Here is a 22808-nt window from a genome sequence, read left to right as displayed (position 1 = left end):
ATTTTATGAACTTCATGACTTATTTACCAATGGAAATAGGCTGAAAAGCTTAATTGTAAAGACAATTGGAATATCTTAATCCCACTACTCTGCATATTTCAGGTAATTTTTTTATGTACTTCTCTCAAAAACTTTCAGTTTTGAATCATATTCTTATCTTCTGCCTACAGGTAGATATACAACAAGAGACAAGGGACTGTTTTTAATCAGGAAGAATGAATCAAGATGGTTCTTTAAGAGTTCCACAACTCATCCTATGTAACATATAAGTTATATAGGACAACTGTGGTCAAACTGCAAGTGGGATTCTTTATTTAAGTCCAATTCTGATATAACGAGTGAAACTAGCAGCAGAAATCAAAACTCATCAGACAAGACTTGCTTTAAGGGTGGAAAATTATAATGGTAAGATTTCTTATTTAAAAATACTAATAAGAAAACGTTTTAACAGCTGTGAAACCTTGGAGACCTACTGAGTAAAAAATACATTTAATACATAATGTACACAGAAATGTTCTGAAATGTCGACATCAAATGTAAAATCTTGTCAAGACCAAAGAAAAGAAAAGAAGAATCTGAGAAACGTGGCTATGTTTTAAAAAAAATGTTTGCCTCAAATAAGTAACTCAATATCTTTTCAAAAAATACTTTTTCCTTTCCTCTTTTACTTTTGCCAAGTTGAATGAAGTAATCAAACGCGGATATATTTTTTGCTCAGTAGAGGGCGCACTACCAGGGAGATTAAAACCACACAATATCACAAGAAGACAATTAGAATACATATTGACACAATCCTCCGTATCATGTACTATCATCATATCGTCACATAAGACGCACCAAAGTGATCCCAAGACCAGATCTGGGTTGCCATGTTAAGCTAAATCTTCAAGCAAGCATTCCTTCCAAAGGAGTCTGTTTTACAGCACTAGGTCACAAAAGAGCAATTTATGTTTACCACTCTCTCTATTTGTTTTTAAAACAAACTTATTTAGTATTTCAGGCTCAGTGAGTGTGGCAGTGGGCCCCTGTTGTGATTTGTGCGCTCCCGGGTGTCTGCGGTCCCTCCTCCACCAAACGTCAGAAAGCAGCGGCAGCCTATAAAGCTCATATGAAGCCATATCAGCAGCTCGAAAATCGCATATACCTCGTTAACGTGACAGCCTGCGGTCACCCTGCACGGAGAATAAAACTTGATGCTCCGAAATAAACGACGCGAGACAAACCGCTCTAGGAGGACCGGGAGGACTGATGGACTGAACAGAAGAATACAGAAAGAAAGTCTTGGTAGAAATTTGAATCGGATGAATAAATAATGGGCGAACTTAAATTCGGATTTGCACAAAGCGGAGGTAGTCCACACGTTAGTTTCTAAGCTGGAAAATAAAAGGAGCTGATTTAAAAGGTAGAGGCAGTCCTCTCTGTGAACCGTCACATTTCAGCTGCCAGAGCGAAACAAATGCGGACAGAAAGATGCATCTGGGCAAAGCTCTACTGTTCGTCGTCCTCCTCAACTGCGCGACCCTGAGCTCGCCCCTGTCCACTTGTGCCACCGTGGACATCGACCATGTGAAGAGGAAGAGGGTCGAGGCGATCCGGGGTCAGATCCTGAGCAAACTTCGCCTGTCGAGCCCCCCGCACTCCCTGGGACCGAGCAAGGTACCCTATCAGATCCAGGCGTTATATAACAGCACGAAGGAGCTTCTGGAGCAGCTGGGCAGGGATCGGAAGCAGAGCTGCGGCCAGGACAACACAGAGACGGAGTACATCGCCAAAGAGATATACAAAATCAACATGGTGCACGGAACGCCAGACAACAGTGAGTTCTTCCCTTTTCAAAACTTTGTCATTGTCTCCGTAGTGCGTAATTACGCACCGCATGGAGGCCAATTTGTACTTCCTTCAAAAATATGTCGATTGTACTGCGTTGTATCGATAAAATTGTCACACTTTGTGAGATATTTAAAGCGTTTGTTTTCTGCTGATAACTAAAGATCACAGCTAACGAAAACTCTGCATTCAGGTTCTTAAAATTTGACGAGAGCATCGGAGATCTTGTAGATAAATGATGCTGTGGCCTGTATAATCATGGCTAACAGCGTTGACTTTACAAGTGTTCAAAAGGACATTGCTGAAGAAGCAGGCTGTTCACAGAATGTAGGAGCTAAGCAAAAAGGTTGAGTGGAAGGAAAAAGTGTGCAAGTGCAATAAGAATAAAAGATAAAGTAAAGTAGATTTGATAGTTGGCTGGACTCAGTCTTCTAAGATCCACCAACACAGAAACATGTGCAAGATGTTGGCTAAGTGCCCTGCATTAGTTGTGTTAAGCCACCCCTGATCCAGAGACAGCAACCTCAGACTAGGACCAAAAAAAAACAAAAAAACTGAATTGTTGTTCAGTAGTATGAAGTCAATTTTGCATTTGACTGGAAACCAAAGGTCCCAGAGTCTGGAGAGCGAGCAAAGAGGCACGGAATTGAAGTTGCTTGCATCAGAGCTCAGCATGGCGTTTCCACAGTCAGGAACAATTTAGGGAGCTTTGTCATCTGCTGGTGTTGGTTTACTGAGTTTTAACGAGTCCAAAGTCAGAGAAGCCACAAAGTTTTAGAGTGCTTCATCATTCCCTCTGCTGACAAACTGTGTGAAGATGATTTCATTTTCTAAAGCAGGATTTGACACTCTGCCCGGAGAACCAAAAGAAAAACTGGTTAAATGAGACTGAGCAGCCAGTAAACACAAATGATCTAACGTAGATTCTTTAAGGGACATTGCTAAGAGAAAGATGAGGCACTACAGAGGTGCAGATGAGCTGCAGAGCCACAGAATGGTCCCCTCCATCGATGCTGCATGGATGTAGTAACTGAAGTCGAAGGAGGGAGCATTGAGTGCATCTGCTGTCTAGTACGCAGACATCTTTTAAAATAGGGTGACATTAATGAGGTAAAAATGTAATAAAAACTCATTTTTAAGGGTTTTGTTTGACATTCTTATTATTTCCTTTAGCATTTAGTCATAATCACATCTTGAAAAGAAATACACACTCGACTGTGTGTCATAAATCTACAAGATAAATGAGGTTCATTCTTCAAATTAGATAGTCTTTCCAAGTCAAGGCTGCACAATGTTAGAAATTATCGTGGTGGAGAAAACATTGGTAAATACTGAAAGTATATCGGTAGCGATATAAACTGTTTTCTGCTTTTACATTTTTGGTTCGGTTATCTGCCTCTGGTGAGATCATCCTGTGTTCAACTGGTTGAACACAACATGGGCAAATAAATCGGAAGTTCAAAATACTTATTAGTCGACAGTTATTGCACTCCAAACTGTTCTTTTGTGAAGTAAATCTTGCACACACTGATATGATGATGATGATGATGATGATGATGATGATGATGATGATGATGATGATGATGATATTTTGGATGACATTTTAACCTATAGAGAGATACCGTAATATATATTTTTACAAATTGTATACAAAAATAAATCAAATAAAATATTAAATATTTAAGAACTAGTTCATTAGAAACTGTTTTAGTCCTAAAGTTTTACAGTGCCTTCATAATAACCTTCATAAAGCTAAAACTAATCAGAAATTTAAGACGACCAAATAGAAAAGAACAATTTCTATTTGAGATCACTTCATGCTTTCACACAGCAAAGAAACATATTTCTACATTATGAAGCTCTTAAGGCTGCTTTCCAAATTCTCTGTAGATTCATCTCAGTTCAGTCATCGTGAGTTTTTCAAATTGTCTTGTGATTTAGTTGTAAAATGGTGGTAGTTGAAGATTAAATCTACCCAAATCAATCTGTGATACCTGATTACTTCTGTATGCAAAGATATGTCATGAAGAAACTTATCAGCTTGTACACTTGTTTTTATCTTGTTTTTCTTACTTATTTTGATGGGGGGTTTTTTAAAAAATATTTTTAAATGGAAATCAAATGTCAAAATTTATGTCAAAATCCCTCAGTCGCCATAATATTTACTGAAGCCAGATAATTGGCTTAGTTCTTGTGCCTCTTTTGACGTCATCAAGCAGAATTGTCACATTTTTCCTTCAGCGTTCTAAAAAAAAAAAACAAAAAAAAAAACATGTTTTGTGAAATCCTGAAGTAGAAATCCACACTCAACTGTTTTTTTTTGTTTTTGTTTTTTTTTTCTGCCAGCACTCATTTATTGGTGGGAAAAATGCACCACTGTACATTATATTTAAAAAACTGCAGTGGGAGCTTGCAAAGGAGAGGAAATGTGTTTTACTCCTGTGCTGTCCCACCTGTTTTAACTCTGAACCAGGAAGGTCAATCCCCTCCTTTACTCTCTTTTCCCTCTTGTTTTTTCCCCCCTCAGTGGATCATGTTCCACCTCCCAGATGTTACCATTTCCTTTCCAGTCGGGGCCAAATGAGAGGGACATCTGCCTCGGCGGATGGGGGATGCCTTTAGGGGAAGGGAAAGTGAACAGAGGTGGACAGGAAGGGTTGGAGGACGGAGGGGACCCTCCTGGTTAGCTTTGAGAGAGGGATCCCGCTCTCGGCGAAGTCCTCGTGTTCACAGACGCGATGGTGTTGAGGCGGTGCTCCGAACGAACCCGCTGTGTCTTGGCCTGATAATTACACACACAGGTGGTCTGTGAGGGGTGAGATCGCCTCACTGTTGAGGTTTAGCTTTGCTCAACCGAGAGTGAAACAGAGCCTTCAACATGAATTCCTCCATTATGCCTCCAATTTGTTGCCAATTTGCCACTAAGTATGGTTTTTGGTGCTCTGTTTATAATGAGCTTTACTTTGGATGGGGCCAATTTGTTAAAATAATCAGAAAAGGCTGTTTAGGCTCATTTTCTTCTTACTCCACATATTTCATGCCAAACTTATATAGTTACCAGCATTTTTTTTTTTTTTATAGAATAAACGGCATGGAAATGGAAAACTTGTGGAGAGAGGGGGACACGTGTCTGTGGTCAGACTGAGAGAGTAGAATAGGATAATAAATGCTGAAGAGAGCCTCACGGTCCAGGGCAAAGCCAAGCTTATTGCATCACTGCGCCTTTGAAATCAACAGGTTTCCTGAAGTTTAATTTCCCCTCTGTAATGTTCTGGTTCGAATCTTTCGAAAGCGATTTGGACCAAAGACACCAAACAGTTGAGTCCTGCTCTCAGAACCTTAGATTAGATTCAGGTGAATTTATGTTAATGTTAACGGGCGACAACTGGAGTTTATTTTATTACAGTCGCTTGTGAACAGCTGGGGAAAAATAAAAAGAGACAAAAAGAAGATTTAATTTAAGTTTCAGCAGTATTTATATTTGAACTTCTCTTTTGTCACTTATGCATCGGCTTCTTACTATCTACTGTACCAGATAGTAACAAGGTGTAGTTGCCACTTCTGGTACAGATGGCATTAGTTAGACTCATTAGTTTGCCTCTCTTTGGTATTTAAAATGTAATTTTCTATGTTTTCATCCTCCTGCATGGGAGCAATATAAACTTCTTTCTTTTGAACTTTTTAATCACTTCTCTGACTGGACGAGTAGCTAATTTCTTGTAGCCGTTTCCTGACTTGCAGTGGTCGACACACGTCTGCTTTACTTGCTTGTCCTCTTGTCCTACAGAAATAACTGTCTGCGTCAGATCACGTCAAAGAGAAACAACATGCTTATAGATCACAAACTGAAAGCTTTCCAAGTTTCAGACAGATATTGTTCTTGTTTTTATTTACTAAGAAATTATTCATTTGAACAATAAGGAGCCAGTAAGTGCCATTTTTGATGTAGGCCACAGGGTAGAAGGCCAGAACGGCATTAGAAACTTTCGAAAGCATGTTGCACAAGAACCATGTGGAAAAAAAAAACCCTGTCAGTTCTGCCTTGAACAAGTTTTTAAAATAATTTTAAGGTCATGGGGAGGTAGCAACGCCTTATGTTGGGTGAACACTCTGTGTATTTGCTGTTGTGAATATGGAAATCAGGCCTCGTTTGCTGTCAATCACACTGTGTCCACATGGTGTGAGGCTCAAGTTATCATGTGATGTCTTGAGTTCTGTTTTTTTCAGTTTTTACAAATCGGGAAAGTCTGTGTGGATGTTTATATCATGGATGCGAACGAAAAAAGGGTTAAAAAATATATGGCTAATGTAGAAACACAGCATGGGTGATGTGGAGATGCGGGGCACCACAAGTAAGGCCTCGATCCCTCACGGTGCTATTTTTCAGCCTAAATTTGCGCTCTTTGATAAATTTTCAGATTTCTGGAATACGGTGATAAGATGCATAATGAGCGATTTAAATAAATACATGAGTGATAATTAAATAACCTATCACGTTAGTGAAATCAGGCTTTGTTTAAAAGAAGAATAAAACGAAGCACGTGCATTTGTTGTTTAAATACGACTAATGCATGCTGTAGCATTATTTACTGCCACTCTTTCTGTTTTTGTTTACAGGCATGAACATATCTTTGTTTTGAAGTCAAACCATTGTGATTTTGTGGCTTTACATTGGGTAGAGGCAGATCGTCCGCCCCATTTACAGGCTGCAGTCCTCGATGCAGTCGTACTGGGTTCTATTCCCAACCCCTGTGACTGTCAATAAAAGTTTCTGATGGGGGAAAAAAGTATTTTAGAAAACCCTATTTGCAGATGCATGGAAAATAGTTTTTTTTTTTTTTTTTTTTAAGATTTTCCCCATTACATGCACGCGAATGGCGTCAGTTCCAACAGTAAGCTTTCAAATGTACCTGTCCTAGCTTATTTCCATCTTTGTCATTTAAATCACTAATCAAATTATTTTCAAGACATCAAGATACTCAAATAATATTAAAGCAGTTCCCCAAAATTAAATTGAACAATTTCTTTTACCTTAATTAAAACATAAAAAAAAAAAAACACCGAAACTACACGGCAGGTGCAAACAAAGCAGGAAGTTGGTACAAAAGGGCTCATTTCATCACTGGTCAGCAAACGACAGGAAAGATTTCCATCTTGGGGGTTTATGTGCGCGACAGACCTGGTGTGTGTCAGTGCCTGGCTTTAGGGAAGTCATCGCGATAACAAAAGCTTCAGCTCCAACATCTTATCAACAGAACTGAGTATAGCAAGGCCTTTGATACACAGATACCACTGAGATGAAGTCATATGACATTTAAAAAATCTTGGCGTTTTACTATCAATGTTATCACTTTCTCCAAATATAGACAGAATCTGTTGGAGAACCAGTGAGGAATTTTGATAAGAGAGGCCACAGCCAACCCCATTCACTGTGGGCTGGAAAATAAAGTGCCAGCCTATTGTATACTGCAATGTGAGGACTGAGATTTGGTCATATGTTAATATGGGACTCTATGCAAAAGGACAGCTTTGATCACATTTATTCCCATTCTGATAAAGGTGTGAAAGAAAAGCCTTTAAATAAATAGTTTTCATTGCAGTAGCTTAATTTCATGTGAAATATTTTAGCGTGACTGCTTTTATTCAGTTTGAAAAATAAAAAAAATTACTCAATAGGAATAATTCCTTTTGACAAAATCGAAGTGGTGCATTTATTGATCATTTGGAAGTACAGCCCAATTTTTGGCAGATGGACAGCACACAGAGGAAAGAATCTATAAACATTGCTACCGGCACAATCTCACCACATTGTCCATTGTTGTGATCCTCTGCTGACTTTTTCATTAGCTCACCCTGGTGGTTCTCTAAAATCATAGCAGCGTCTCGTCAGCGGAAATCACTCAAATGTCTTATTGCTGAGGCTGAAATAGTAGAGTGATGTTGCATTGTTTTTGGGAAAATTAAATATTTGAATGTTAAGAAACTAGAAATGTTGTTTTTCTTAGAATTACTTTATGACTTTTGCTTTTATTTGCAATGTTTGAAGTTAATAATGTCTTTTTGTAGCCCCTATCTTCATATTTTAGCATTAAGTTACACCCACCACATCCCCTCACTATTCAGTTAGAAACTCCTCACAATATTCACAAAAAACTATAGTTTTCTGTGAATACCTCACTGAGTTCCAGCATGTTTTCTTTTGCTTAAAAGCCATGTTTTATCTGTTTTCCCTCACCAGATAATCTCCCCTGCCCTAAAAGCCTGACTTCTAAAGTTTTCCGCTTCAATGTCTCTGAAATGGAAAGGAACTCAACCAACCTGTTCAGAGCAGAGCTTCGAGCCCTGAGGGTACCAAACCCCAAAGCCATGAGGAGTGAACAGCGGATTGAGCTCTACCAGGTGCGTAAAGGTAGCGTTTCTTTGTCCTTCTACCAAAGTCAAACGCAGAACCTTAAGTCATAGATCTTTTATAAATATATATATATATATATATATATATATATATATATATATATATATATATATATATATATATGTCTTTTTTTTTTTTTTATATATATATATATATATATATATATATATATATATATATATATATATATATATTGATATATATGTCTGCTTTTTATTTTACAAAAAAGTTACAAGTTTTCAGTCTGTCATGAACATTTATTAAAACCCCTTAAGCCCTGAGATATTTATTTCTTCAGCTGGAATAACATCCCTAAGTTCTGCTCCGTAACGGAGTGGCTGAAATTAACAACCTTCTGCTGCGTTTTCACTAGATACTCTGGGGAGTTTGAAATGATATAAATCTCCCTGTCCCATGACCAAAGCTGGATTCAATAATAATAATTAAAAAAAAAAAAAAAAAAAAAAACAGCAAACCTCAACTCTTTACAGAGCCTTGCAACATTATACCAACAACCTTAACTTTTACCTATTTTGTCACGTTACAACCACATCCTTTACTTTATGTGATGAATTTTGGATTTGATACGAAAAAACGAACGCAAAATAGTGCAAAATTGCAAAGTTAATTGAAAAGTCATTGCAAATTGTGGCGTGCATTTGTTGACAACCTCCGAGTAACAAGCAAGCTTATAATTGTACCTTTGTGTCACTGTTTTGCAGATTATGAGACCAAACGAGCACATTAGGAAGCAGCGTTTCATTGCCGCTAAAAACGTGCAGACCAGAGGCTCTCCTGAGTGGATCACCTTCGACGTGACAGAAACCGTACGAGAGTGGCTGATAAACAAAGGTGGGGTTAACATTATCCGAAAGAGTTCAAAATAAGACATCATTAATCGCTCCTGCTGATATTAAAATTATTTCTACTGCTCTCCCTTTCATGATCGTTTGGCACCAGGATCTAATCTAGGTTTGGAAATCAACGTGCATTGTCCCTGCCACACCTTCAGTTCAAACGGTGACATCATCGACAACGAAAAGGAAGTTCTGGAGGTGAAGTTTAGAGGTGGGTTTCCTCGGTTAAGTTGCCACTTGCTTAAGTGATTTCGTTGAGTGCCTGGTCAAAACTTCCTGCGTCTCCGTTGTGTGAAAGACTAGCGGGAGAAACGTTCGCGCACTTTTCAAAGCGGATGCGACGATTTATGAAAATCATGACAGGAGATGTTGTGGTGGTTAATAGCTGGTGATAGAGAAGCTGGATCCTGTCCTGTGGTTTAGGTGTCGACGGAGACGAGGAGCAGAGTCGCTTGGACCTGGACAACCTGAAAAAACATAAGCAGCAACACCCTCCTCACCTCATCCTCATGATGATCCCACCCCACCGCATGGACACCCACTCCTCTCGCCGACGCAAGAGAGCACTGGACACAAACTACTGCTTCTCGTAAGCTTTCGTTCAGCGACAGGAGCGGATCGCCTGTGAGATTAAACTTGACGCAGCCGCATTAGATGTTCTCGTGCTCCGCAGGAACACGGAGGAGAGCTGCTGCGTTCGCCGGCTCCACATAGATTTCCGCCGCGATCTGGACTGGAAGTGGATCCACGAGCCCAGCGGCTACGACGCCAACTACTGCTCCGGGCCGTGCCCTTACCTGAGGAGCTCCGACACAACACACAGCTCGGTGAGAAAGAAGGTCTATGAAGCAAAAAATGATTAACTCTAACCTCACCAAGAGCCTGTTCTAGTTTAACTCTGAAGAAAAGTAACTGCTCCCATTTACATATGTTGATCATTTAGTTGTCGAAGAGTAAAATGTGTGCAAGGTTTTGATAGAAACTTTGTCCAATAAGACGACATATTTAGTTTCAGCCACTGTTAAAGCATTTGGAGGGCTCTACACTCTGTCTGGGAAAGAAATAGCTCCTCAAACCAATACTAGAGCATTTTCTAAAATATTTTCCTTGTATGGAAAGTGTGGAAAAGGTACACAAGTGAATGGAAATATTTAAAAATATATCCTTCCATAGTCTGGTAATTGGATTGACAAAGGTACATGATACGCTAAAATTAGATGTGCTGTGATACATCATTTTGTTCTTGGGCAGAAATGCACAAGAAAGTTATGCAATTACTTAGTGTTATAGCATAAGAATGAATATGCAAATATTTTGGCCATTGCAAGTACTTGCAGACATTCCTGTCACATTGTCCGAGTGTTTCTCTGCGGTGAATTAACCCAAATCTTTCCCAGATTTCTTCAATTATACACAAGCGTAACAGACTAAACAGAAGGCATTGGAAATGTGTGTGAACAAGAGTTTTTACTTCCACACTTTGCTTCCCGACAGCTGCTGAGCCTGTACAACACTCTGAATCCAGAGGCCTCCGCCGCCCCCTGCTGCGTTCCTCAGGACCTGGAGCCCCTCACTATTCTCTACTACTCTGGACGGACCCCTAAGGTGGAGCAGCTCTCCAACATGATCGTCAAGTCTTGCAAATGTAGCTGAGAGGACACGAAAAGACTGATTGAGGGGAAAGGATTTCACTAGGTACAGAAGAAGAAAACCTCGTAGACTCTGAGCTGTGATGAATACTTAAAACTGATCCCGTGGCTTTTCTCTGTTCTGAACTAAAACTGTTTTTTTTTTCTTCTTCTTTTTGCTCCGTGTTAATTTTGCTGTTACAGAGACACTTCCGAGAGGCGAGTTATTTTTAAAACCTGACCCGAATTTAGCCCCAGCTGAATCTAATTTATTTTATGGTCTACTTTCAACTTCAAAAGTCAGATAGTCCGCAGAGTTACAATCTCTACATTGTCAGCAGTGCAGCTTTTTTATTTCGGTCCTAAATTTTAAATCCGCTCCCGTGAATGGTCGGATTTCTTTCTGGCTGGGGATTTTGTTTAAACTTTCCTTAAGTTCCCTTCTCTGTAGACAGTGGGCATTATCTTCAAACACAAAAGGAGAAAGGACAGACTCACTGCTGTATCCAAAGCCATAGCTGTGGTCTGGGGAAAGGAGAGCTGAGTGAGAATGCCTGTTGGATTTGCAATGGAAAGGCAATGAACAAAGAAATTGAGCCAAGGTTTTCTCTTTTGGCCAGCCAGCAGCGGTGGCCCTTTTATTTTCTGTGCATCTATTAGAGCGGATGGACAGGAAAGAAGAAAAGGGGACCTGAATTGCAGGGATGGATTGTGTTGGAAACTAGCCACGGGTGCGCTGCCATTCACTGGATGTTTTCATTCCTAACAGGTTCAAATTATTATTATTTTTTTTTTCTCCTCGAACATCAAAGAATTTACTGGAAGAGAGCAAGTGTTATGCAACGAGCTTTTATGAGATTTCTTTTACATTAATAGCAGATTTTGTCTGTTACGTAACTTGTCATATAGTGATTGTTTCACTAACAGAAGGGAATTGACGCGTATCGTCATTATCCACAATGAAAGCCATTTTATACTGTACTATACCTAGGATACTGTTACATTGTAATTTAGAAATAATGTCCAACTTTTGTATCTGTATGTATTAGACTAGCTTAACCTGTTGTTTGTGCCCCAGTGTGTGTCTGGCTGATGTTGTTTAAAGGCTGGAGTTCACAGAGAGTTAAATCCTCACACTTTTGTTTTGCGGCAACGCAAGAAAGTGTAAGTATGCAGCTCAGAAAGTGCAAGGTGTAGAAATAAAAACAGAGGCCACAAAAATTTTGTCCTCAGTTTAACTTTTTCTCCGGGATGGTTGACAATGTCGTTGGCGCTCATGTGAGGCAGATGTCGCGTTCAGCTTTCGAAACAGGGAATCGGAAACAAATTGAAACGACAGAAGCAAAACCAGGGTTTAAAATGTTTCTACAAACCATAACATTCAACTACAATAATCAATAAAGATAATTCAGAAGCATGAACACATGTCTAGAGATGCACCAATTTATGATCTCTAAACTAGGACTGAGACTATAAAATATTTCTGAGAGATTTGAACATTTTTCTGTCCCTTCAATAAAATGCTTACAGCAAAATAAATTTAAAAAACTGTCTCTCCCTCTATAAACTCTACTAATACTGTTTCCTTTTGTAAAGGAGGTATCAAAAACATGAAACACAACAATGATGCATCATCCTTCAAGCTGAAATTATTGCCTCTAAAATCTTTTTGTTTACTTAAAAACCTAAATGTGCAGTAAATTCTAAAAAATGTATTTATTATAAATGTACTTTGTAGTAGGGGGAAACAAATACTGCGTCAATCTTAATAATTGAGAGGAAAAATCATTTTATTGTAGTCATTCATCAGTTTATTGTAGCTTCACAGAAGAGTTTGTTTTGCAATCAATTATTCACACTAGGAAAAGAAATGACACACTGCTCCACAGCTCACCTGTTAAGCAGTGTTATTCTATGTCAAACACAAAATAGAGAAATTAGAAATTAGATTTTTTTTTAGCATCTAATGTTTGTAATTACCACAGTTAACATTGGTAGGTGTATTTATTGTAAGTATTTCCGATAGGGATGTTAGAACTTTGACCTTTACTCTGAGATTCTCAAAAAATTGCAGCCAACAATAGATGTGTGTAGAAGAAAAAAGTATCCAGACACTTTGTGCTACATCGGATGTCCAAACTCCAGTTTATTTGTAAAGCACATTTAAAAAAGAAACGAACGTTTGCACAAAGTGCTACACATACAAAGGCAAGGTAAATAAAACAATTTTTGAACTCCCCACTATAAATGAAATTAACTTTTACTTGTGTCATTATTATTGCGACCTGTTAATGTTAATGTTTAGGTATGGTGCATTCACTGACAAAAAAACACATTTTCATTTCCAAATGTTTTTCTGGTTACTTTGTAAATGGTCTAAGCAATTGTTAAACGGTTAAAAAAAATTATTTGAAACGTTGTTTGCTTTTCTCACTTTACAGGAAGGTGAAATTTAGAATTCAACAAATGGTTTGTTTAACAGTTTAAGTTTAATAACCTTTCCAACTTGATGTCCTTTAACTAGATTTCCATTCACAAACAAAAGAAGCACAGTTCACATCAACATGTGCCATTCAAATGGTTATAAAAGCTCATTTCTATTTTTATTTCTGCAGCTGGCGCTTGCTGAGCTAGCATGTGATTTGAAACCTTGCTGCTTTCAGTTTCCTTTTTTTTCTTCTTTTCTACTGATTTATATATATAAACTCACCTGTCACATTTCACACCAGTCTCGGGACAATGAGGACTGTTGTGAAAACATTTCCGTCTCTGTTTGTTTTAGAGCAGCAGTGGAAGATTATGGCACAGGAAGGGAAAAAGTCTTAATCTGATGGCAGCAATATGTAAAGTTAGACCTCATTTTCCTCTCAGAGTCAGGCGGACGTGTCTGAATCCGTGTCCTGTTTGACGCTTTCCCCGTCAGCGCCATCTGTCCTTTATGGTGTTTTTCAACCGTAATGCTGTTTGATGAAGTCTGTTATTAAAAATACAACACGCTAAACCATGCGAGCCCTTTCAAAGCTGCGACATTAAACTGTTCACTAAGCGCTTTGCCTTTTCTGCAGCAAACCTGTGAAAACACTTAACTCCAGATGAGGAAAAGATGAATTTATCCGCTGGTTCAGTCTGCCACATTGAAATGCCATTTAAAATGCCATTTTCTCAAAAGCAAGAAAAACATGAATTTTGCTTGAATCTCACCAGCCTCACCTGTTTCCTGCAAGCACATGCTCAGTTTTTTTTTTTTTCTGCTTCATGCTGGAGTAATAAATTCAAGAGCCCTTTTTCAGAGATTTATGCCTAACAGCTTTCCCAGGCGACACGCTATTACTCTTATTTCCAGGGCATATTAACACGCAGACATGTCATTATTTTCTTATTTTTCTCTGTAATAGTCGTATAAATCACACAGCAACCTGTATTTCCCAATTAATATTGTATATTAATGCACAGCTATCAGTTTGGGTCTTGTAAGCCCTTTGTTCATCAAAGCAATTTGTTTCTGATGCACAAAGTCCTAAACTATGTGATTTAGTTATTGTTTGTTAAATATGCTTGATTAAAAAAAAAGGTACTTGCAATGCATCTAGAAACTGATAAGTATGAAAATTGATGTCTTAAACATGCTTCATAAATTACGTTGAAAATGTAGAGAAATTTATTCAATAGCAGCCTTTTTATTTACCACTTAAATTGATTTAGCCTCTCTAAACATTTTTATATGTTATAAAAAAGCAAAATTGGTATTTAGAAGTTTTGACCAAACACTAAGAAGTGAAGTTTTTGTTTCGACTTCTAGAAACAGAGTCTCAATACCTGACAGTTACAGTCACGCATTGCTCTCTTTCCATTCAGTGTTGTTTTTACACCAAGCATACCTTTAAGAATTATGGCTTTAAGTCAAGTTTGGCTTCATCAGAGAATAAGTTATTTCATCACATTCATTTGGAAAAATTCACATTTGCTTTTTTCTTTTTTCAAACTATAGCCAGACTTGGTTAAATTCTTAGCCTTCTCTTGCTCTTTTATCAATCTTGAAGGGACACCCAGTTCTCAGTAATTTCGCTCTGTTCTCCACTGGATTATTACCGTTGTTATATATTCCCCGGTATATCTGATGCACTGGAAAACCTTGTGGACCTTTGTGCTGACTGATATGTGTAGAAATCAAATTCCAACCTGTGAAACCTATGAGGACTTTTCAAGAAGAGCACAGAAAAACAGCTGAAGCTTATTTGGAGGTTTATCAGGGGCACTTTAAATGCTGGTGGGTGTGAACCGGCTCTTTTTTTAACAGGAAATGTAATGTGGTTAATTTTGAACACAGCCGCATCCTCAGTTAGAAGAGGGTGTGCACACTTAAGCAACCAGATCTCTCTGGTTTTTCTATTTTTATTTTCCACCTAAACATTTCAGTTTGTTTTTCAGTCGAGTTGCACAGGTCACATTGAAGGCGAAATTAATTTTGTTCAAATGGTTTTTAAATCACAAGAACTTGGCATTTTAACGGTGTTGTGTAAACCCTTTATGTGGGAATAATAAAAAAAAGTACAGATATAAACTTTTGTTAATATTTAACAGTGTTACATTTTATGCTGTCCTCACTGAAGGTCTGCAGTCACTCACAGAGACTTGCGGCTAATGGGTTGAGCTAATATGGACTGACAAATAGCCAGAGAGAATTCCCTCTGTCTGCATGTCCATTATATTTCCCTGTCAGAATCAATCAGAGATGGACCATGATGGGAACACAAAGACCAGAGGGCAACCTCAGGTCTAAACAGGAGCTGAGGCTTTAACGGCTTTGCAGAGAGCCATGCACTAACAATACACACATTTGTGGTACAGAGGAGATGGGCCCCATGCATGATTGACTTTTAGATGTCCAGCAGGCCACCGTATGTCATGTCGCTGCTTGCAGCATTGTGTAAAAGTTTTAAATGGGTATTCGCATCCACACAAACGTTCCTGTAAATTTTTTTAATTCTCCTGTTGTTTTGACTCATGTCTGTCGTTGCTTTTAGCTGTGAAAGCAGCAATGGCTCATTCTTAGTAAAAATTAATCTATGTGGTAGCCAAATTAAAGGATTTAGTCAAAACTCAGCCTTAGATTTTTGAGGAAATGATTGAAGCCATTTTGTACCTTTTAGGAATCGGGACAAACAGTTCAAGAAAGACCTCATCCACAAACTCAGCAAGTCGTTAAGCTGCAGTTGACAATTTGTGGCAACTGTTTAGCTAATAAATCATTGGGAACCACCTTGTTGGTTTAAGCACGTCATAATTTGCCATCTTTAGTATTTGTCAAAGATAAAAAGAAATGCATCAGAACACTGTTTAGGTTGGTCATGGCCACTCAGTGGAGCAGGTGTTTGCTCAGCTGTTGTCCAGCAAGAAGGTTCTGGGTTTAAATCAAAGCCTTTTACGACTTTGAACTCAGTTGCCACACTAGCGTTATGTAAGGTTATGTTTTAGTTTATTCTTATTTCTTATTTTAGTGTTATTGTTATTTGTCTCTCTAGCAGGTAGAAGTCAGCCATCTTACCTCGTTGTTCACCCAAAGACGTCTTCTGAGTCGTGTAGAGACGAGCAACGTTATTCAGTCAGGCATCCAGTGGCGATATCTTCAATTACTCAAGTGATGAGTTTATAAACTGTGCAATGGGAGGCTGTTATTGTAAATGTTAGCTTCCGTCACTTATTCAACAGGTTTTACAGACGAAGTGGATCCAAAAACACCCCTGGAGGTCTGTTCTGTCTGTTTTTTGTTTTTTTTACAGAGATGTATAAAAGATGTATAAATCTAATCCGACCACCTTTACCCCAAACCTCCAATAAACCAACTTCCAGCTCTGGGCTACTGTTGCGCAACCCATAATCTGATTTAAGTTCAGGCCCCATTTCTCAGTCAAAGTATGACTTTCTCAGAACTTAGGACTCAACCAGTGATGAATTGCATGACACGTAAATGCACAGAGGTTTGGAAAACTCTGTCTTCTGCTATTCCCTGAGCAGATTAACAGATGTGGAGGGAAGAAAAAAGAGAGATGGAAGTGAGAGACGGAGACACAAGGGGAAACAGTTCATATATATATATATATATATATATATATATATATATATATATATATATATATATATATATATATATATATATTATATGTGTGTGTATGTGTATATACATGTTTGTGTCTGTGAGAAAGAGAATGAGAGAGAGAGGGAAAGCGATAGAACGAGAGATGGGGAGCGAGTTGTCTAAAAGGCTGTAGCTGCAATAAAATCATCAGGTCACATCAGAGCAGTTCTCAGGCCCTGGGTTGGAAAGAGTTGTGTAATTCAGCAATGGGAAGAAGACACACACACACACGCGCGCGTGCGAGGTCGACCAGCACCCGTAGTTACTGGAAAAGAGTGAAAGGGTGAACAAATATGTAAACACATATCAACTTCATAGACCTTCAGAGCTAAACAAATGAATGGGAGGTCTGGATCAAACCAAAGCATTACATTATAACTCAATGTGTGCGTGTGTGTATGTGTGTGTGTGGGAGAGAAAATAAAAGGACGGTGTGTGCCGGAACGAGAGGAGGGAAAGTGGAGCCTGTGAGAAAGTGAAGCAGATGCTCTTAGATTATAATCTGCTCAACCTCTAAAGCCGAAACACAACATTAAAAGAAGGGAGTGTTAGTTTAAAGATGTAAAAAAAAAAAGAAGGGAAAAGTTCATGCACACCCAATTCAAATTGTAAGACTGAAACTTTCTGTAAAGATTTTCTAACCATGCAGTGGCACGCTTTAAGATCCCGGCGATAAAAGATGGAGATCAGTGAGAAAACTTTCAGAGATGCTGAATCCCATCCATGCGAATGACTCTGCAGTCTCCTGCTGTCCGATATGCCCGAATATGCTACTCTGCTTCTACTTCCAGGATCATATTACATGTTTTAATTCAGACAAAAATCAACTTCAGAAAACTGAACTGAATTTATCATTTTCATTCATCATGCAACACTTCTCCAGTTTTTCTTTTCTTCTTGTTTTTTTTTCTGAAACCATGTATCATTTTTGTCAGTTATTTACCAAAATTATTTCTATTTGCTAAATGTTATGAAAATGAGAAGCAGAATTGTTTATTAACATTCTTGAACACATTTTCTTTGATGGAAACGCTTTTTAAGCTGTATGACTTGGCTCAATTGTCACAACCTTCTTTCCAAAAGTCTCTAACAACGGTTTGTCAGAAATCTGTCAGAACTGGTGCAAATTTGTAGTCCGCTTTGTTAACACACATCTTTGGAGCCGCTCTCTAAATCGTCTACATGACTGACATCATAACTTAATGATAAGTGCTCAAACATTTTGACTGAATTTGAACTTCCAAGCTACTTTCTTAAGATGTTGATTCATTTGCAGCACAGTGTTGTTTTCCTCAAAATGCAGCCGCCTCTGTTCCCCCCCAGTTAAAGTGGTGAATCAGAATATTTGAGATGTGCTGCCGTTTAAATCAAATGTTGTGACTGAACCTCACAAAGCTATTTCAGCAGCATCATTGACAGAAAAGGAATGGTTGTCTTTGTGTATGTAAACTTCTGACTTTACAGGAAGTAAATAGAAATGCTCTAAAAAAAAAAAAAAAACATATCAAGCTATTTTGGCATTAGAATTTTGGTAATCTAAAATAGCATGTAAAGAAAAAGTTTAATGCCAAAGTGAGAGAAAAAAAAATGTTTTGTTTGTTTTTTTTAAAGGTTCAGATTTTTAGACGGCAAAGCTGAAAAACAAATGTTTGTCACATTGAACTGTGACCTCCCATTCGTCCTCAGAGCTTTGTCTATTCCCTTGCAGCTCATTATTTTAGCATGGATACGCAGCGCCTTGCCAAAGTGTTCTTAGCAACTAAACATGACAACAAAACACACATTTTGTCACGTTGCTAGCACAAACTCCAGTGTGCAGTATTGTGTTGGGATTTTAATTGATAGATCTGTGAAATGAAGCGGGAGGAACGGTTTTCAAAATGAGAAAAGTGTGGCGTGCCTCTGCATTCAGCATCTTTACCTTGGTGGTCAAAGCCTCGTATGTTTAAATCTAGCCCAGAAATTTCTGAAGTGCATTATCCTCTTGGTACACATGACATTGTTTGCTGTAACTGAACAACAGAGGCTGCCACCTCCTGAGCACACAGGACTCACTCAGTCTGATTTTAAACAGATACAAGAACTATGCTGGATTTTTTCACACCCTGCTTCCAGCGCAGTTTATCACCTTATGTGTCTTTAATAATAGCTTAGAAAAATGCCTTGCCAAGTTAAATAAAGCATTTCAGTTGAACAATAACTTAACTGTTGAGCTGTTAAAAATTCGACATCATCATCAGTTACTCATAGATACAGGAAACTGCTCTGTGGGACTTTTATCCATTAATTTTCACTGCATAAGGCCAAAATTACTCAACAAAGATGGAAAGGGGGGGAAAAAAATGTACATCTCTAATAGCTCTGCAATTACTCTTCTATTAGTAACAAAATATTTCAGACGCCGTGTTGCCAAGTAACTAGCAGAAGCAAAAACCTGCTGTTCGTCCGCAAAGTCAATGAGAAACACGTTTGGTTTGTACCTCCTCATTAATCTGCCCGAGACCTCATGACTCCTTAAGCTGGCGGGGCTCCACAGGCGGCTGACTTCTACGCGTCTCACACGATGCGCGAGTGTGGGGGTGTGTAATGTAATGTACAGCACAACGAGCCCTAAACCTCTCCAGGAGGTTTGTACTCAAAACGTGTGTGTGTGAAATATATCATGAACCTGGCCTTCATCCTTTTAAAGGATCGCTTTCTCTTTAAGAGCTCATGTCCTGAAGTGAGGTGGGTCTTTTCACCGCATGGACAATTGTTTCCAACTTCTAAACGGAGTCGCGCTACCTGACGTTGTGCGCAGTAAAGCTGCAAGTCAGTCAAGTATCAACGACTTTTCAATTTCTTCGTTTTGAAGAAATCGGTCTAAAAGTAAATACAAATTTGGTACATTCAGTGAGACTGTACGGTTTGTTTGTTCCAGGGAACTCGATTTTGGTCCAGATGCGTAATGATGAGCTGGCATCACTGGAGACACAATGGCTCAGTGTTGCCAAATTGCCTCTCTTTTGTGGTCTGTTATGCTTTTTGAGCCTACACCCAATTTTTGTGTCTTTTTCTGTGATTCAACATTTTATCCAAATCTGAACTGAGGGATAGACTTGTGGCTGTCTGTCTGTTTAAAATTTTGACCCCTGAATAATTTGGCTGCTGGTTAAGGGCTGCAGTTCTACGCAAACATTCATTTACACATTCATTTATTAAGAAATGTCTAAGTTTTAAGAATTGGTGCTGGTTTTGGATACAATTAGAAAAGGTCCATAATCTTAATTAAATACTTGGCTGTAAAACGAAATGACATGTTAAAACATTAAGGCAAAACTAGTTTACATTTTCTTGTAATCCTGGAAGGGTCTCTACTTTGTTTTATGTTTATAATTCTTGATGGCTTCATGATGAAGACATCAGCGGAGAAGGTGAGATTAACTACATTTTCTAGAACTTCAATAAATGGCTTTCATCCCTCTTGAAAAATTGTGTTCTTATGAACATGGCCTCAGAAAGAGGCAAACCAAATGTTTAATTAACATCAAAATGCCACTGAGTAAACATTTGGTGCTCAGTTTTCAATTCTCTGAGTGTTTGACCATTTATTTGTCTATTTGGGTCCGTAAACACGCTAAACAGGTCAAGTTCTGATTGGTCTCTGCTCTCAAGCCCTCTGTCTAAAGACGCCAAACTGATTTGAGCTTTTATTTATATTCATCTCCAAATGAAACAGCAGCTTGGTTGAGGCTGTAAACAGAGCCAAACCAAGCCGAGCATTGTTAGGTTTGCACAATGCAAATAAACAGTGTTGTCTTTTAAGTTGTTGCCCATTCAGTGGTTCACAGCTCCACAAACAATCCAATTTTCTAATAAACATAAATAAAGTTCAAGTTGGCTACAAAGTTACATAAGATTTTTTTTAAGACCTTGTTTCTAAATGACTAAATCAATATCTATAAATATGCACTGTTTTGTACTTCAGCCATATGTGCAGAACTCACCACACTCATTCCAAGTAAAAATCTTACACTCTAACACTAAAAAACATTTAATTCCTGACCTGAGGGGTTTAGATGGGTGGTTTTGTTCTTATTTAAATAAACTTTGCTCTCACCACACCTTATTTGTCACAGCTCCGGGTGTTCTAGACTTTTTTTAATTTATATTTTGACTGCAAATGAGGACAAGTTTGGGTGAATAGTTATTTTCTTACAGCATTTTAATTGACTGTTAAGTTCTCTTGTCTTTCCCATTTCAAAGCAATGTTATGAGGAATGAACTAAATGTTCAGAATGAAGATACCCCAAGAACTAGATAACTAAAGGAGACTTTCCAGACACGTTACCCAACTTTGATTGGTAAATTATAGATTATAAAGATGCATATCTTTATATCATCTGTCTATCTCTGCAGAGCACTAAAGGGAAGACTATTGGCTGCTGATAGCTTGTAGTTTGGGCTAAATTACCCTCTTGCCTTGTGTTCTGGCCAGCATGTCTTCTAAATTACATATTTCTCTACGAACAAGCAACAAAGCTTTGACTGTTTCAGGTCAGGCTTTGCCAGAACACAATCGCTAATCCATTTAACCTGAATTGGATGGCAAACAAAGGCAAAGAAATACCAGCTGTTGTAAACAAAAGTGAGTGGCATCTCACTTTTGCAAGATCAATAGCAATCTAAACTCAAACCCAAAAAAGATTTATGCAAATGCAGATCTTTGACCATCATGACTGATGAGTGGCTACACAAAACATTATTTTTTACTTTTATTTTCTTTTTTGATTTATTTATTTTTTTTGCTGTCTGTTTAAAAAGATTTCCAAATCTCAAGGTTTTATGTTTAGTCACCCAGAAAGAAGCCTGTTGTAGTTCACGATGAGGCTCCATAATAACGCTAACCTGCCATTACCCAGCACACCTTGTGACTTTTTTATTGGGTTATTTTAGGCCACCGCACACCTACAATTAGCGTTACCCAAAGTTCCCTCGTTTATATTGTCTCTGGATTGTTTGAATTCTTTAGACCGCCACAGGAAAATGGTTTTATGTCCACTTTTAAAAGACACCTCTACTTATTGCTCCATAACAACAATACAGCTGTTGTATTTTTGCTTGGACAACATTTGACACTCGCTTCTTCTGTCCTAGTTGACCTTTTTTTCTGGCTTCTGTTAGTCTGGTGGGCTGTTTTCTAGTAGCCTGGGGTTCTCTCTGATTTTAAGCCCGACGATAGCTGGAATGTCTTGTTTTTTTTCCCAAGATTTCTCTATCCACATTTGAGCCACGATGTGGCTACTAAACAAACATATTTAACTTAACCTGCAACATTTTAGCTCTGCAAAAATAGATTTTAAATCAGATGAAGTCAGGTTCTTGAAACATTTAGCCAACCTGAGTTACATAGATGGGTCTGGTGTGGGCGGTCGTGGGGGTTACGAGAACATCTGTTGTCATTTTTGTACTTTAATTGCATAATGTTTCTATGTGGGGTTCAAGCTTTGCCCATTCAAGAGGAACTAATGCACTCTGAGATAATTCACCGGCATTTTTAAGTGAACAATTTAGCCAGCAGGTCAACCATCAAATGCCAAGAAAATGAAGAGCTGCAGAGTAGGAGAGAGTGGCATCTCACTTTTGCAAGATCAATAGCAATCTAAACTCAAACCCAAAGCTGATCTGAAAGAAGGCTGTTATTTGAACTCTTGTGAAACAGTTCTGTGCAGGCAACCAATGAAATCCAAGATTTATTTTAGAAAATAATCATAAGTTATCTGTAATAAATCTTCCATCGCTTAAATAGCTCTGACAGCCAGGCGTCTACTGGTTTACCAATAGTTTGCTATCAAACCACAGTTATCAGTTTTATTTTATATATTAATCCCCAGGCTCAAACTTTCTCCAGGATTTAGGCCTCACACAGACTCTGCTGTGCTTGGAGGTTGTTACAAAAAAAAAAAAGC

General features: G+C 38.3%; 1 protein-coding gene across 1 annotated transcript; it reads left to right on the top strand.

The window, feature by feature from the left end:
• Nucleotides 1–1027: 1027 nt before the first annotated feature.
• Nucleotides 1028–16581, top strand: LOC103457593 (transforming growth factor beta-3 proprotein-like). The gene is made up of 7 exons (XM_008397868.3): nucleotides 1028–1816; nucleotides 8066–8226; nucleotides 8962–9091; nucleotides 9200–9307; nucleotides 9520–9685; nucleotides 9770–9923; nucleotides 10591–16581. Exons 1-7 carry the CDS (start codon nucleotides 1471–1473, stop codon nucleotides 10747–10749), a joined length of 1224 nt encoding a protein of 407 aa, XP_008396090.1. The 5' UTR covers nucleotides 1028–1470; the 3' UTR covers nucleotides 10750–16581.
• The last annotated feature ends 6227 nt before the right edge of the window (nucleotides 16582–22808 follow it).

The sequence above is a fragment of the Poecilia reticulata genome, chromosome 21, assembly GCF_904066995.2.
Source record: "Poecilia reticulata chromosome 21, P_reticulata-male-v2, whole genome shotgun sequence".
Taxonomy (NCBI): domain Eukaryota; kingdom Metazoa; phylum Chordata; class Actinopteri; order Cyprinodontiformes; family Poeciliidae; genus Poecilia; species Poecilia reticulata.
This window is presented reverse-complemented; position numbering and strand designations above follow the sequence as displayed.

Excerpts from the sequence above, each read along its gene's own strand:
- LOC103457593 (XM_008397868.3), top strand. The coding sequence starts at position 1,471 with ATGCATCTGGGCAAAGCTCTACTGTTCGTCGTCCTCCTCAACTGCGCG. Across the intron at positions 1,817-8,065 it reads GCACGGAACGCCAGACAACA|ATAATCTCCCCTGCCCTAAA; the intron begins GTGAGTTCTTCC and ends TTCCCTCACCAG. Across the intron at positions 9,092-9,199 it reads AGAGTGGCTGATAAACAAAG|GATCTAATCTAGGTTTGGAA; the intron begins GTGGGGTTAACA and ends GTTTGGCACCAG.